This window comes from Barbus barbus (genome assembly GCF_936440315.1).
Source record: "Barbus barbus genome assembly, chromosome: 14".
NCBI lineage: Eukaryota > Metazoa > Chordata > Actinopteri > Cypriniformes > Cyprinidae > Barbus > Barbus barbus.
The window spans coordinates 4603353-4621060 of NC_136742.1; the positions used below are offsets into that span (position 1 = coordinate 4603353).

General features: G+C 36.6%; 1 protein-coding gene across 1 annotated transcript; it reads right to left on the bottom strand.

Moving 5' to 3' along the window:
- Positions 1-1243: 1243 nt before the first annotated feature.
- Positions 1244-15509, bottom strand: LOC306879815 (tyrosine-protein kinase SRK2-like). The gene is made up of 8 exons (XM_079433017.1): positions 14695-15509; positions 12943-13064; positions 10302-10462; positions 9853-10021; positions 9596-9754; positions 7296-7477; positions 6717-6882; positions 1244-3732 (listed from the first exon to the last, which is right to left on the bottom strand). Exons 1-8 carry the CDS (start codon positions 15045-15047, stop codon positions 3524-3526), a joined length of 1521 nt encoding a protein of 506 aa, XP_079289143.1. The 5' UTR covers positions 15048-15509; the 3' UTR covers positions 1244-3523.
- Positions 15510-17708: the final 2199 nt, after the last annotated feature.

Below are 17708 nucleotides of genomic sequence, written 5' to 3' on the forward strand. Positions count from 1 at the left end.
TTTATTGAATGCAGTAGCTTTTGGTGGAATGTGTTGTATTAACAAAAGAAATAGAGGAAGTAGTCGATGTTCTAAAAAAGTTAAATATGTGAAGTCAGTGCTTATAAAAACGTATTAAAAACATTGCTCCATGCTCCATTTCACTTGTCCAACAAGATGTTGTCTATTCAACTTATGCATTTTTATTTGACCCTCTAACTCTCTATTCTAATTCTATTCTTAAAAAAAGCTTACTCTATTTTTTTCTATTCTATCTGCTTTCTTTTTATTTATTATATAATAAAAAATAAATAAAAAAAACCTTGCTACATGTATGCGTTAAGCTAAGTGAGACATGTTATAGCACTTCCAGATCATTTATCTTTTGTTGATTTTGATTGCTTCGATTGTCCTCATTTGTAATTGGCTTTGGATAAAAGAGTCTGCTAAATGACTAAATGTAAATGTAATGTAAATGCATTCTGGCATCCCTGGCCTGATGCGGGTAACATTAGTGTAAGTAACAGCGCAGAGTTGCAAAGAGTACCGGAAAACCATACTTGAGTAAAAGTACAGATACCTTACAGTGAAAATTACTCCACTACAAGTTAGAAGTCACCAATTCAAAAACAACTTGAGTAAAAGTCTTAGAGAATCGGATTTTAACAGTAGTTAAGTATTTTACTCATACTTAATATAGGATCAAAGATGCACTAGTAAAAGAGACATGCCAGTCAATATATACAGGAGGCTAACAAGCTGAACAAGATAAGATACAAACTGATGGGAAGTGACATAAAAGTCTAAGACAAGGTGCAGAGAACATGTAACACAAACAAGAAAGAGCTTATTTGTGAGGAAAACCAAAATAAAACTGGACACCTAAAGATTGCAATTAAAAAAAAACAAAAAAAAAACAGTAATTAAAAAGTCAAAGTCTTCTTGCAGTGGATGTGCTGGTTTTAGCCTCATTGCCAACTGCAGTCATATAAAACACCTGTGATTCACAACTACTTGCTAAGGAGCTCACATTCATGTAAAGTAGCCTTTTTGACAAGTTAGGGTGAGTAAGGGCAAAACGCACAAGTTATAGTACTTTCAGTGCCCTGTAGTTGGCAATATCACATCTTTTGTAGCAGAAATAAATTTCTGCAGAAAAGCTAGGTGCCATGCAAAATGTAATGTGTAACTGCAACACTCATTTCAAATGTAGTTGAGTAAAGAGTGCAGATACTCATTCAAAAATGTAGTGAAGTAGAGAGTAAAATTTGCTAATATCTTTAATACTCAGTAAAACTTCAAAGTATCCAAAAATATACTCAAGAACAGTAATTAGTCACATTTACACCAATACTTTACATCTGTAGCAGCGAGACATCACATCAATGATCCTGTCACATCAACAAAAATATCAATACAAGAATAAAAGTTGTAGCATGACAAGACATGTTTGTTCATAAAAAAAGACAGATGACAATATGCTGGTTTAAAAGATGCAGGTCCAGTTTCACAGACAGAGCTTAGCTTAAGCCAGGACTAGGCATTTGTTAAATGTGTATATTTAAGCAGCTTTTATAAAAATGCCTTAGAAATAAACATTACTGGTTTGCATATTGAGACAAAACAATAGCACCGAAATATTTTAAGATATATCAGCACAAGTTATTTTCAGTTGAGATAGCTAAAACATGCTTTTTAGTCTGGGACTAGCCTTAACCCTTTGTGAAACTGGGGAACAATGGTGAGGGGGTCCGTCACCTGACAGTGGCTGTAAACAAATCTTGATTTGATACCCAACTAAAAATCTCAGGTTTTTAGTGCTCCCATGTGGAGATATAAATCATAATTCATGATCATTGTTAAGTATTAAAATTTATTTAACTATTTGAGTGCACACGATATGCAAATACATTATTCATTTTGACTCTGAATTACAAAAATATATTACAAATATATTTCAACCTACAATTATGCAAATACAGAGTAAGAATTTTATGTATTTTACACACAGTACCTTTTTTGTCTGTATTTTTATAAATGCACACTAAACTCAAAAGTTTGGAGTCTGTAATATTAAAAAAAAACAAATCTGTATTTACAGATTACAGCTTAATTTATTTGATTAAAATACAGTAAAAAAAAACAGTAGTACTGTAGTATTAAAAAATACATTTCTATTTTAATATATTTTAAAATTCTATGGTAATGCTGCATTTCCAGCAGCCATTACCTCACTCTTTAGTCACATGATCCTTCAATCATCCTATGCTGATTTGGTTTTCAAGAAGCATGGCTTATTATTTTCTTATTATACTATTTTTTTTTTTTCTCTTAAAAAAAAAAAAAAAAACACTGACCCCACACTTTCCAATGGTAGTGTATATTTGTATCTTCTCACAAGAGAGAGAAAAAAAGAATCACTGTTTGTAAATTATAACCCAAAATCACTGTGACTGTACAATATATCTATTACAGTTTTCACTAAGGCTCAGTTGAGAATCTAGTCTCAATGTGCACTTTTTGCTTAATGCTGTGAGCAAATGTATGTAGTGGATTCTGAGTATCCCTCTAATGCTGCTAGTCTGACAGGCAGTGACTCATTCAACATAAAACAGGTTAAACCGGCTACACTGTTACCTGTTTCCATACATATTCCTCAATAGTTTCAGTTTCATGGCGCCAGCATGAGTGCAAGTCAAGTGACATTAAACCACCATTATGATGGAATACATACGGTGGCCGAGAGAGCTCAACGCGCTGCAAATAGAGAAAAACACCTGCAAATTAATAAAACAACCATCAATTTGACAACAAGCGCGCTGCAAATGTTCACAACACAACCAAACAAAGAAACACGCTGCAAATAAAATTCTTTATTTGTTTATATTGTGAGCATTTGCAGCACCTGCTGTCAAATTGCTGAAGATGTTTTCTTGATTTGCTGGTGCTTTTTCTATTTGCATGGGTTTTCTGAAGTTGCAGCGCGTTGAGCTCTCTTGGCCAGCATACATACAGTATGCACACGGCAGCAAATACAGATTGAGGTATGCCTCCATAGAATGAATGGAAGAATGCAAAAAGGAAATCATCGAGAAGGCTCAGAATATATTTTTGATTCAAAGCTTAATTGCATTGTGAATTGTGCAAAATCAGCATCAATAGCATTAACAGAACTGCATAAATTATGACTGTGGGCAAACTGGTTTCCAATTCCACCCATTCCCCAGTTTGTCACTGGACGACACAATGTACAGTGTTGAAAGCACTTTCCAGGGAAACAGGTTACCAGTTGTCTCTGCACATTGACCCGGGATTGGGAGAAAGCATTTTGACATCCAAATGACTACACGCTTCAACTTTAACTAATGCAGTTTGTACATACAAAAACTCTTGATGAGTGCATTGGGCATATTATATGTGTACATTAATAATACATAAAGGCATTTGGTTCATTTGATACTAAAATAGCATCTCAGGCTTGCTCATCAAATCCCTGCACTTGGCTCGTTTGTAGTTACATCAAAATTGTAAGCAGTAGTGTCTTTTAGTAGCGATTTGCATCATCATAAGAGCTGATATCCATATCAAAGAAATCCTCGAGTGTCCACTGCAGTGTTTCAAAGGTGGGTCTGTCCGCAGGGGAGTCCTTCCAGCAATCGGACATGATGTCGTACAAACATTTTGGGCAGTTAAGAGGGCATGGCATCCTGTAGCCTTTGGGCAACTGTTGTACCACCTGAAAGTTTGTCATGGCTGGAGAAAGATTGAAAAGCAACATTAAAATCCTTCAATGCTTTGATCTGGTCAAAAATTACAGTAGCATACAGCAGTGGTCCTCAACTTGTGGGTCGAGATCCAAAAATGGGTTGCAAGTTTGTTCTGACCCTTGTACAAAATCGCACAAAAAAACAGAAATAGGAAATAGAATATTAAATGCAGTTCAGTGACAAAGGGCTGCAGTTGGAGTCACGTGTCGTGCTCATGAACCTAGTCGCACTTGAATAGAGCTCCGTACGTTTGGCCCGTTTTGCTTTTTTTTTGTTTTATTTTAAGTTTTATTCATTGATAATACTTTCACTGATGGCATACAATCGGAAACAGCAGGAGTTCTCTCTGTCGGCTTCTCCGATTAAGAAGAAATCTAAGTTACCGACCGCGAGCAATATGATGGACAAGATGGTGAACACTGTTACACACTTTGAGGACATTCTAAGAACCGAGTTGGTGGCGATGCGGAACGAGTTTGCTTCACATGTCAGTTGTTCAGTCGGTTTGCTCTAAATTAGATGTACTTACAGGGGAGATGAGAGAAAAAAAGAAAGTTGTCACAGATTACGATAGGCGAGTAGCCGCGCTCGAGCAACAGGTTGTGGATTTACAGGATCGCAATAGGTGCAGCAATCTGCGTTTGGTTGGATTGCCTGAAGGTTCCAAAAAGGACGACCCTATGGGCTTTTTGAAAATATTGCTACCGACGTGGCTCCTGTTTCTGGCGGGCGAAGAGATTGAAGTGGAGCGAGCTCATCGCGTTTACGCAAGGCTCTCCTCAGATCGTGCTAAACCATGGGTTTTCATCTTTAAACTGTTACGGTACACGGACAAGGAGATCCTTCTGCGGGCCGCCAGACTTCATGCCCTGGTGAAAACATCCGACGGAGCAACGCTGCCTTTCTTTCCAGATTTTTCTCCAATCACCGCAAAAAGAAATGCATTTCCGCCAATTAGGAAGGAAATGAGAGAAGCTGGCAACCAAAATTTTCTCCTTTATCCTGCAACGTTGAAGGTCATTCTCAATCAAGATTAACCTAAAATGCTATACTCCCCAGAAGAAGTAGTAGTTTTTCTCAGATTCCATCCACCAATTCTCAGTGAGCTTCAGCTGGACATTTGCTGTCTAATCGGAGAAGAAATGCTCTAAATGGTTGGGTCTCTTTCACTGTTCACTTTAATGTTCACTTCTTAATTCATAGTTACTAGAAGCTTTCATTGTGCATACAGTATCGCTTACTGATTATGATGTTATTTTATTTATATTTTTATTTTTTTATATATATATATATTTTTTTTTTTTTAAATAGACATACTACCTAGTCAATATGTGACTATGGGGCCAATATTGGTGCTTCAGTAATGTGCAGGTTTTTGTTGACGCCACGGACCATGTTAAGGGGTGCTGGCAGATCAAGGTTTTTTCTTGGTTTGATCTGCCATAGTTCATGGGAATGTGTTTATGATTTTTTGAATGGTAACAGGGACGATGGGGAAAAGACTCAACTGGTTTTATTCTCAAACTTGTATTTTGTCTTATTATGCAGTAATTCTGTTTGATACCTATGACAACCTTAATATTCTGAGTTGTAATAGTCCTAAATGGCCCTCACAAACGTACAGGTTTTCTGGATCTTTTGCGAAGAAGAAAGATTGATATAGTGTTAGTTCAAGAATCCCATTTGAAAGAGGAGGATATACACAAGTGTAATAATACGTTTTATGAAGTGGTATCTCAATCATCTTCGGATACTAAAACCAAGGGCGTCCTAATATTGGTGCGGAGGATTTTAAATATTACTATTTTAGACAAAGGTTGTGATACAGATGGTAGAATAACACATATAAAAACAATAGTGGAGAATAGGAATATTGTATTTCTTTCAGTTTATGCCCCGTGTACTCCTGACCTTACTTTTTCTCGGTTTTGTCAACCTATCTCTTGAAATTTTCGGATTTTGAAATTGTGTTGGGTGCAGATACGAATTCTGTAATGTTGCATATCCTAGATAGATCTGGATCAAAGGAATTATACTCTCAAGGTTTTTTTTGTTTTGTTTTTTTTCTGAAAATGAATCTGTCATCTTCTCCTAAGTGTAATCTCTGTTTGCGTAAGGATCTTTAGGCATGTTTTCGCATAGTTTTTTTTAGGGGGGAGTGCCCTTCTCTCTCATTTTTTTGCTCTCACAGGACCTGTTATATTTGTTGGGTACTGAGATATGTTTGATTCCGCACCATTTTTTCATGAATCACTTTTGGGACTTCACCTTGTCCTTCCAGCAAAGATGTTTACTGTTAGCTGCTCTCACAGCAGCAAAAATTGCTAGTCAACCGTTGGAATCCTCACACAATGGACGAGCGAACCTGGACTGTGTATTTGTTGGACATTGTCTCGGTGGAACTCTATTTCTTGTGTGCATGGATCTAGTGTGGAAACTGTAAGTTTGTGTCATTCAGCGTTTGATGTTGTGTCATCTTTTCTGGAATCCATGTGAAAATTATTTTATAGTGGGTTGGGGTGGGTTCTGAATTTGCACAGTTGTTTTTTGTTTGTTACTGCTGCTTTAGGACGAAAATTCAATAAAAAGTTGTTAACAAAAAAAAAACAAAGGGCTGCAGTTCATACTGATATTAATACATGTTATATTTTGGTTTTAAGGACCTTTGTTTTTGTACATTAAACTTTTTTTTTTCTCTTTAGGAACCAGATTGTAAATTGAACATAAACTGGCCCAATTTGGTAATATATATTTCCTACTGAAACAGATGATTTAGGTCGGAAACACTGAAGGGATTTTTCCTTTCAAAAAATAACTAGTAGGCTTTAGTTTGTCCCACCATGACTTTCTACTTGCTACTGCTATTGGATTGTGCCCCTGAAGCCTAGATAAATCATTAGTATTTTGGTATATTTTTCTGTTTGAGAACGATGGGTACAATAAGCAAAATTATATATGAGAATGACGTACTTGGGTAAGGCGTCTGTCCAAATGTCACAATTTCATACAGTAGGATCCCAAAAGACCAGACGTCAGATTTGATGGTGAATTTGTTCTCGTTGATTGCCTCGGGAGCAGTCCATTTCACTGGAAACTTGGTTCCTTCTTTGGCCTCATAAACATTCTCGTTTTCCATCTAAAGAAATTATTCAGTGAGAAAGTTAAAAGTACAGTTTTTGTATTTTTTAGCCAAAATCAGTGCCTACAATATAGCTAGTGGTTCTCAACTGGTTGGCTTCAGAACATCAAGTGGTCAATCAAGATTAAATAATACAATGTATAGTATTAATAATATTACAATGAATTGAATAGACCCAGCAGCATCCAAATGTATTGATATGACAAAGACTGACCAAATCCACACAACCTTTGATGTTGCCAAGATTATTTTCTTTACTATGTGTTTAGTTTACGATTTGCATTTACTGTCCGTGACACTACTGTGACAGATCTTTGACTCATTTTTGGATAGCGACCCATTTGAGAACCACTGCCCCATAGGCAAGCTGAGGGATCAGGCCTTTTTATAAAACTGAGAATATTTCTTACCTGAAATACTCGTGCTAAGCCAAAGTCGGCCACCTTACACACATTGTTATCTCCCACCAGAACATTTCGTGCCGCAAGATCTCTGTGAATGTAGTTCTGCAACTCAAGGTATGCCATGCCAGCTGCCACTTGGGATCCCATTTCTATCTGATCAGACATTTTCAGAGAAGCACCTCTGTCTTCTGTATGAGAGAGAGAATATAGGAAATAAATATAATTAACACGCCAGATCTTGTGTTATCAGAATCAGAATCATAAAGAGCTTAATTGCCAGGCTTAATTTAGTGACAGAAGCTCCACAGTGCAACAGAATGACAGTGACAAGACAAGACAGATAAAAAAGAACAATAAACAAAATACACAATGTACAAAATAGCAAAAAAACTATTTACAAAATAGACCATTTTGTACAGGTATATTATGTGCAAATTTGAAATGTAAATAAGTATGTTTGTTAAATAAATGTATAAATAGTGTTGTGTGTTCCACATTTTATTGTCAAGTGTTCATGAGATGGATTGCCTGAGGGAAGAAACTGTTCCTGTGTCTGGTCGTTCTGGTGCTCAGAGCTCTGTAGCGTCGACCAGACAGTAACAGTTCAAAGAGGGAGTGTGCTGGATGTGAGCGGTCCAGAGTGATTTTACCAGCCTTTTTGCTCACTCTGGATAAGTACAGTTCTTGGAGAGTGGGGAGGATTGTATGGCACCAGTGATTCGCTATAACATTGTTACAGTTTCAGAATAAGCTAACCTCAAAAACCTATATAACCTACTAAATATTTACACAATAAGGTGCTACATTTTTACAAGTGATGAAGGATACTGTGGGGGAATGGGATTTTGCACAACACTGGCCCTGATTATCTGTTCAAATTAGCTGCTGACACCAGGAGGAAAGGGCTCTGGGAAATGAGGCAGCTGAAGCAGTCTTTCCAGGTCCTGATTGGCCTGCTCTTTCTGCCCATTAGTCTATGGGTGAAAGCCTGATAGGGTTGGGTGAATGTCCCCAAATGCCGACAGAGCTCACTCCAGAATTGGAAACTTTGAATCCTCCGTAGGGCATTTTAAACCCAAAATATGCTGATTAAAGAGATGTATGCCTTTTAAAAATCCTATTTATTAATAATGAATCTCACTAAAATCTTAATGATGGTATTCCAGGCTTTTCCCTTGCCTCTGTGTTCAAACAGATTTTACATGAAGAATGTGTAAATCTTTCTTATTTTATTTAAATATCATATTATTTTTTTATTTGTTGCAGCCCTCCAGATGTCATTATATGTGGAAGCAGGGAGAACGCAGGAGGCATGAAGTAGCTTGAATAGTCTTTAATGACAAAACGCAAGGAATAATCCAACATAGGTGAAGTTCTAAACTCCCAAACAAAACTAGAGACAAAGTAACGAGTAGACCCGACCAATCAAGACAGAACAAGCAGGAACTTAAATTCAAGGGATAATTACAAAACACAGGCACAAGGAATCATGATGAAACTAAACGAGGAACAATCAATCAACTAAACAAGAAAAGGAACATGACCAAATAAGTAAACAGGGGCAAAACCAAGCAAAACGGGTCTAAAACCCTGACACCAGAAGCTAATGAATTTTTATGAACCCTCTTATTTTGTTCTGCAAGGTGCACTGTACTGTATTAACCTTTACGGTAATGACCACAACCGCATGATACCTGCTACTAAGTGCATTTATGACTGACTTTTTTGGTGACTGACTGTGTAAACAAGGCTCTCTCCCTCCCTCTCTCCATCTCTTATTGTCCCTGTCATGAAATGACCCCTTATCCAGTGAAAGCAGTGGTTTACGGTAATTTTATCACAGGTAAAGCTATTCAGAGGCTGATTTCCCAGAAAAGCCTCTGTGGTCCTATTAAAACATTGTTTGTTTGAGTGTCCCGGCCAGCAGAAATCATTGTGTTGTTTAAGTTTTGGAAGTTATTCTCTGACCACTGGCAGTATTAAAAAAACACCTGTTCTAACACACAGTGTAGCGTGCTATTTTTATAATGGTAATAATAAATCATCATTAAATGTAATACCCATAATACTGAATAACTCTTCCATGTAATCAATATCACAGCAGCTGCCATTAACTAATTACGAAAACTTTTAATTTCAATCTTTCCTTTTGGTCTACTCCAGTTATATCACTTTCTTGTGTCGCTTGTTTTGGATGTGTACTGTACAAGAATATGGTATACAGTTGCCCCACATAAAATAAGTATTTTAATATAAATTCTAGAAACCTAACATAATAGTGTTTGAGACTCGCGGGTGTGTCTTACTTTGCAGATATTCTAGAAGGCTCCCATGGCTCATGAGCTCCGTGATAATGTAGATGGGCTCTTCTGTAGTGCAGACAGCATAGAGCTGGATCAGTTTGGAGTGACGGAGTTTCTTCATAATCTGAGCTTCTCGCAGGAAGTCTTTTGGATCCATAGTTCCTATCACACATACAACAGACATACAGTATAGCATGCAATCTGCATGTATGTTTGGAGTTGTATATGTTTATCCGTCTTGTCTCTGTTTGTTTGTGTACCTGATTTGAGTGTTTTGACAGCCACGGCTGTGCTGTCATTCCATATGCCTTCATAGACCTCGCCAAACTGCCCTGCTCCCAACTTCTTCAACAGTTTTAGAGAGGAACGTGAGATCTCCCAATGATCCACAGTGTTGTAAGATAGGCCGTGTGTCTCTGGAGCCATTGTCTAAATCCCACACACACACAAAAGCAAGGAAATATGCATTGGATTGAATATTTCATAATATCCTGTAAAATTCTGTGGAATGCTATTTTAAATGGTCAGTTGCTGAGTTCTGCGGTCAAGGATTTTTGTATAGTTTCACCATTGTCTCACATTTTTTGAATATCTTATTTATTTAGGTATTAAGTGAGACAAAGACAAATTATTGTTGTGTAATAAACCCTTTAATGTATTTTATTATTATTCAGAAAAAAATACTGATGTAATAGTAAATGTTACACACTTTTTTGCAGGGTTCTGCCAAACGAACACAGAGGCCATCCTCATTTCTGGAGTAGTGCTCCACTAGTTCTTTCAACGTGAAAAAACTACGAATCCTTGACACGAAGTAGCCATTATCCTGCCTTTTGATCTTATAATGCTTCACTTTTCCGTTGTCCAGCACTGCAATACAGACAGACAGCACATCAATGACCTCAATCATAATGAAAGATGGGCTAATAAGTAAGAAAACAGCCCTTTTCCACCATTGAGTAGTAATGGTACTGCTAGCATTTGCATTAGAATGTGGTTTGGTTTGGTATGGTACGATTGCAAACCATGCACAGATATCTCATCAAGTTTAACAAATTGTAATCTGGACAGGAGAACGACACTGAAAATAAATGGTAACCTAAAAAATTTGATTCTTTTGGTCTAAATAAACTGATTTTATATAACAGAATCAACCAAAATATATTAGGTTACACCAGCAAAACTAAATTTAAGAGTAAGATCAGGTAGAAATAGTTCTTTAATGTAACAGTTGCAGGTTACCACTTTTTACAGTGGATCGGTACAGAAATGCTGTGGGGGTGTGCGAAATGTATCTTACATTTTATACATAATTTTGGCTGTTTTTGTTCTATTTCGCCAACGAAAATTCCAATCAAAGCCACAACAAAACTGTTGAACATCTCCGAGCAAAACCAGTTGTTTTTTTTCTAAATGAAGTTTATGAACAAATAAAAACAGTCACTTGCTTCGTTCCTGAATTAATCAGCCCTTTGAATGAATCGGTTGAATGAACGATCGATTGACTCACTCACTCATTTACTGTTGCTAGTTTTAGTTTCATATTTAGTAATTTTTATCAGTTTTTGAAGTATTCATTTTGTACAATGTTAGAACAAATTACCTATATAAAGGTAAAAATACCCCTGGAAATCAATTTAAGGTGGAAAATATTGACCTTAATGAAACATTCATTTTTGTCACAGTTGTAAACAAACCATTACAGATTCAGAATATGAAAAGCTTTAGGGGTCAAGCCTAATCCAATAAAGGCACCAGCACAAAAATACATGCAACAAAAATTTGTCTCAATACCCCATTATTGACCAAATCCCAGAAAATATTGAGAATTTATTGTCAATATAGCACACTAATAATGGAAAGGTAAATGTTCAGCACTTTTGGACTTGCACTATACCTTTATTGTATAACCACAGTAGGTCAGTACTAAACCACATAGGCCGAAATACCAGTAGTTCTCAAACTTTTTTAGATAGTGAACAACGTAAAAAAGTCAAATCAAGTACCTTAAACAATTGCCTACAATTTTAAATAGTATACAAACCACTCTGAGCCTGCGTCCCAATGTGCACACTATCCATCCTAAATTCTATGTGATATTAGTAATTTTAAATACTATTTAGGGCAGATATAGGGTGGATAGTATGCACAATGGGCCACAGGGTTAGTCTACTTCTTTGAAATGGTCTCTTTTACTGCCACTTCCTGAGATTTACCCACAGCATAAGATTTTGAATTCATCCTTTACAAATTTGATCAGAGAACAAAACAAATTCCCACATATGGAGAAATAGTGTCAATATTTCATTGCTGGATTGAGGAATTAGGCAGAGTCTGTTTTTTTTAATGTAGTGACTGATCTGTGATAAGGGAGTGTCACTGAAAGCTCTGGGCACAGTTTAGTACAGGGGTGGCGAACGTCGGTTCCTGGAGAGCCGCAGCCCTGCAGAGTTTTGCTTCAACCCTAATCAAACACACCTGAACAAGCTAATCAAGGTCTGAAAGGTTACTAGGAAGCTACAAGCAGGAGAGTTTTTATTAGGGTTGGAGCTGAACTCTGCAGAGCTGTGGCTCTCCAGGAACAGAATTCGCCACACTTTCTCTAGTGTTAATGAGCTGGTGAGTAATCAGCTACTCTCAGTCACATGCTTGCTGACGTCATTTGCTGTCTCTGTAATCAGGCACCCTGGCCAGAGTCCTCATCAAGAGTTTAAACCTCCTGATCTTCAAATGTCAAGCATGACACTAAAAAGACTCTGGAATGAGGAAACATGTTTATCTTTCTTGTTACTAATCAGGAAGCAGATGCACTGGCCTTAGAACACACACATTTCAAATTATTTAACTTCAGTTGTGCTTTTGACAACAGCTAAATGTAACATCACATCCCCATTTTAGCATAAACAAATGTAAATCATTGACTGAAGAAACTCTCATATTGGTTAGATGAGTTGAAAATAATGATAAACAAATGATAATGAGTCCTTACATAGCCAGAAAACATTTATGTTTTAGCTCTGGTCTTTAAATCATGGAATACTTTAAGAATACAAATTTTATTTTTATTTTATTTCATAAAAGTGGGTTAGCAAAGATATGCTGATACATATGAATCTGTGGGATGTAACAGATCATGTGACCATAGCCAACAAGTTCTGCAGGTTTGAGTCCTGAGAAACACTAGTTTGTTGCATATATTTGCACTGCATAGTAGATAAAGACACCAATCTTTCAAGTCACTACTTGTGACGTAAGCCAAATGATGTCAAACTTTAACAAAACATCTTCTGATATGAGAGCAATAGACCTTTTTATCTTTAATTAATTAATTTATTTGACGTCAGATGTACCTGAGAGTGAGAGCTCCCCTGCCTGGCTTTCACAGTTCCTGATTAGAAAAGCTCCATTCTCGTTCTCTTGAGACATCAACATCTTATCGGCCTCCAAGCGCTTTGTTTCTGGAAAATACCATCTGCAGTGGAAGAGTATCACAATGTTATGTGATCTAAAAATCAACCAGCGGTCAAACACTGAATTTTAACAAAGAAAAACTAATAAAATATTAATAAAATACAACAAACCGTAATCACGGATCATTTAAAAATAATGAGAAAACAAGTATTCATTTTTAAACACTTTTTTTGACCGAGGACTGTGTCAAAGCATCACTTGCTAATATGACTAATGGAATACTAAAACTAATGCAATATTAAGCCAAGTGTTTGTTTCATATGTCACTGTTCTGCTGTTGTTTAAAGCATTTCCAGAGTTGTCAATTTTCCTATTTATTGTATGTCATGTTAAGAATTGTGCATATTGTTGGGCCTATGCAGTTGATGATAATGTTAATACATTTCAGTGTTTTTTTTTTTTAAATGTTCAAGTTCTGTAGAATTTAGTAATGTGTTGTATACGCCTTCATTCTCAGTTTAATATCATGGGTTTTGAACTTCTGAAGCAAAATCAGTTGAGAACCACCAGGGTAATCTAGGGTCCAGGTCTGGATAACAACTGAGTATGTTCAAATAAAGACTATGAATTTCTTATATAATAAACTAACCTTTGCCTGACTCAGTGTTTATCATTGTTGTAACATAAACAAAGCTTATGCAGATGCCTTGTGTAGGTTATGTCTAAATCTTCTAACACAGAGCTCATACAAGTACAGCCGTAGATCTGCTGTCACACATCAGCAATACAGCGAACTATAATCAAGTCTTGTAGTCTTGTCAAATGACTACATTTGACAAGTATGTCAAATTGCTATAAAACATTCACACTCATGCACATTATATTGTTGGTGAGAGACCTGGAAAAACTGGAAAGTTATCTCTAGCAAAGTCCATTCGTCAGAAACTATTTAGCATGACAAAGTGACATACCAAGCATAGAGATGTTTTCACACGTGACATATTTAATACTACATGTCATATTAAAATTAAAAAATATGTTTGTTTTTTGAATTATTAATTTTATATTTTTATACTATGCACTTTGTATTGATTTATGACACCTACAGTGCACAAAGCCTAGGGATCATTAACAGGCTCAACATTCTAGTACTTCCTGGTTGACCACTGAACATTAACCAGCTTCCCTTAAGAAACAACAGACAATGCAGAAACAGAATCCATTGCCAGCTGCTGCCAGGAATCCTCATAATATCCCTCTTGCTGAATGCAGAGGCTCACAATCAGGCTCTATGCGCGCAATACAATACATTGCTATACATTACAATATGGGTTATGCAATTATGGGACTTCATTCAGTGACTGTTGTCAGTCCTTTACTGGTTGTAGGCTTACATATTAAAAAATAAAAATAAAACTATGATTAATATAGTCTTATGTGTTGACTGTCTGTGATTTTTGTGAAGAACACGGGCTCTGGAAAATAGTTTAAATGCTTAAAAATCATTTTTAGCCTTAGGTGTGTTGAGAAAAGAAGGCAGGAGATCATTCTGACCCCTGTTCCCAGTTAATCCCATCTTTAAAAAAAAAAAAAAAAAGATCAGCACATAATTTGTAGTGATAGGCTATACTATACTATACATTACTTTTTAAGGGTTTCCTTTCCTTACAGATAAAGTGCCGCAAACTTACGGTTCAGCATCGAGGCTTTCTATGGGTGCAACATAATTAGCAGGAATGTAGCCCTCTTTGTTCGCTGAAATGCCGGTGATTCCTCTCGCGTACCACCAGTCTTCCTCTTTCTTGAGTGGCTCCAGTTTATCCCCTGCGTTAAAACTCAAATCATGCTCCGTGCGCGCCGTGTAGTCGTACAGCGCGATGTAAACGGGTTTCTCCACAGGTGTCGTAGGTAGCTCCCTGCTTGGCGGATTTGTAAAGTCATCATTCCGTTTCACGATGATAGGTGGGCTGCTGTCCGCCGGGTCTCTGAAACACGGGAAAGTACTTTGACAGCACAGTATTAACCTCTCTCTGAATTCTGCCATCGTGAAGTTGTTCACCAGTCCCGTATGTGTATATCAAGCTAAACTGAAGCAGTATATCGCATTTCAGTGTTCCATAGGGTTTATTTCATTCCAGTCAGTTTTGGGTGAACCCGAGACGAAGCGTGTAGTCCATTCTGTGAGCTCGTGAACACCCTTGGACCGGTGACACGGTCCTGTCGACAGTAAAGCAGGCGATTTATTGCTCGCAGTCAAAAATCTGTTCGCATTTCCTGGTCACATTCCCCTGACAAAGTTCAAGATCATTCTCCGCTCCTCGGTCCTGTCAAAGCAGGTGCCGTTTTACAACAAATAAATTAAATTTAAACCCCTGAGAATGCTGAATGTTTCAGACGAACTCGTAACAGAAAACGCCCTGCATGAACAGATACTGGATTCTGAGACGGGTTGTTTCTTCAATACGCCCTCAGGCCAGGACTCTCAAATGCTGCCCACATATTACTCAATGATTAATTCAGTTTACATTCAAGCTGGTAAGCTAAACGCAAACAGGAAACAATAACTCATTTGAATGGAATGTCAGAAGCTGACTCTTTCCTGCACCAGTACAGTTTAATTGTAGGCTACACTCAGAAAACTCCAGTTAAGGTACACTGATTTGTTTCAGTATTACCACTGAGGTGTGGTAATCGTAATAGAATTGTCATTCTTTCCCCACTTATGCAGTTTTTGTCTTCTTTAGTTTCATTCATTCTTTTTACAAAATCAACTTAAATGCTGTTAAATTGTTAAAAGAACATCAGAGAAGTCGACTCCATAAATTGATGTAACTTCCCTAAAATAGTTTTGTTTAAAGTCAGCTTTTATTGTTTCGCTTTAGGCAAGTGGAGCATCATATATATTCGAACTGTTTTTCAGTGTAATGCTTGCTTGTTTTACAAGAAATCACTGTTATTATGTGTTACATAAGTGGTATGAATGGGCAGATTTTTTTCAAATTGATCCGACTTCATATTAGATCATCACACTTGATGCAGCAATATAAAAATGCAATAAATGTATTAAATGTTCTATTAAAATTGTAACAGTATTATAAACATCATACTAGTGATTAGGATAATATGAGCACTCTTAAGATGAGATAATATCTTGTAAATTAATCTTGCAATTAATTGTGTCATGCACAGATATTAAAATTCAGCATGTCAAACACAACAATAGTAACAATCAAATTAGACAACAGACCAAAGCAAATGCATAATTTATTTATGCTGCAATCCACTCTGGGAGTCAGTATAAGGTCTACTTGTGACAGAGAATACAGGAATACATCAAATTAAAAAGATTTTTGGCAACTGAGACTTCTGCCAAACTTGATTTATTATGTGTTGCACAGTTCTTAAATCTCTAAGATTGTTGAACTAATTTTTAACTTGTCAAATTGAGTTACTAATATTCACATTTTCAAGTTTCTTATACAGTTCACTACACACGTTAATGTATACTTTATAAACTTATTAGCAACAAATTTAAGTGCAACTGTTTCCACAGGTTTTAAAATAAAGCAAATGTATTACAAAGGTATTTGTCGTTTTAGACTGTTTTGGGGGATTTTTTTTTTTCTGTGGATTTTCTGGACAACAATTAGAATTGGATCTGTACCCAAACAGAAGAAAATCCCCCAGGAATTCACGTTAAAGGGATGGTTCACCCAAAAATTGAAATTCTGTCATATTTTTCTGGGACTGTCTTTCTTCTGTGGAATATAAAAGAAGAACTTTAAGGAATGCACAGATGTAAGTTAACTTCACATAGAGATGTAAAGTTAACCTATTGCACGCTCTGCTCAATTTAGGTCAGTTTTTAAAGGTGGGTTAAATATAACAATGGGACATGCAAAGTAAAACTTTTTTACTGTCCCAATTAGTTTTATGGTCCTACGATGTTGACATGTGGCACACTGCAGATGAGTGACCTTATCTGCCCTTGGTTAACACAGATGGCTTTATTTCCAATACTTGTAACACTTCACTTGTTATCACAGGTCAAATTTGTAGCTGTTTGCTGCATTTGTGGCTCACTAGTGCCCTCTGATGGAACTCTCTGCGGCACCCATTCAGTGCACTGCTGTCGGAATCTTGTGTTTTCACTCGCTCCAGCACCGCTCCATCCCGAGTACAATTCATGCCAACGACCCGTAATATAACTGCATATTTAGCAAGATTTCACAGAAATTCCAATGGTTTCCATTAAAATATCATTATAAACCATTAGCTTTTTCCAGTAAAACATTACAAAAGTCCTTTTTGTAGTGTGTTTTGGTCATTTTTCCAATAGGATTTAACATCCCACCAATGGAATCCATCACACACCATCACACACCATTATGGTTTCCATTAAAACCAATACAATTCCCATTATAACCATTAAATCCATTACATTTTCTATTGTGCTTTGGGCAGGGTTCTATTGTTTTTTCTGAAGGGTTCTCAAGGTATTTGTTTGTTCCTTCTAGATAAGGAATATTTTCAGCTGAAAGCATGATTTGAACAAGTACTACAACACTTATTCACACGCAATCACTCTCTCAATAATGCATTCAAACTGTAATCTTACAGTGCTACTTCATCTGTATCCGATTTCGACTGAGCAGAAATCTATAGGAAATGCAGCGATCCGTAGGTAAAATAACTGACAAAAAGT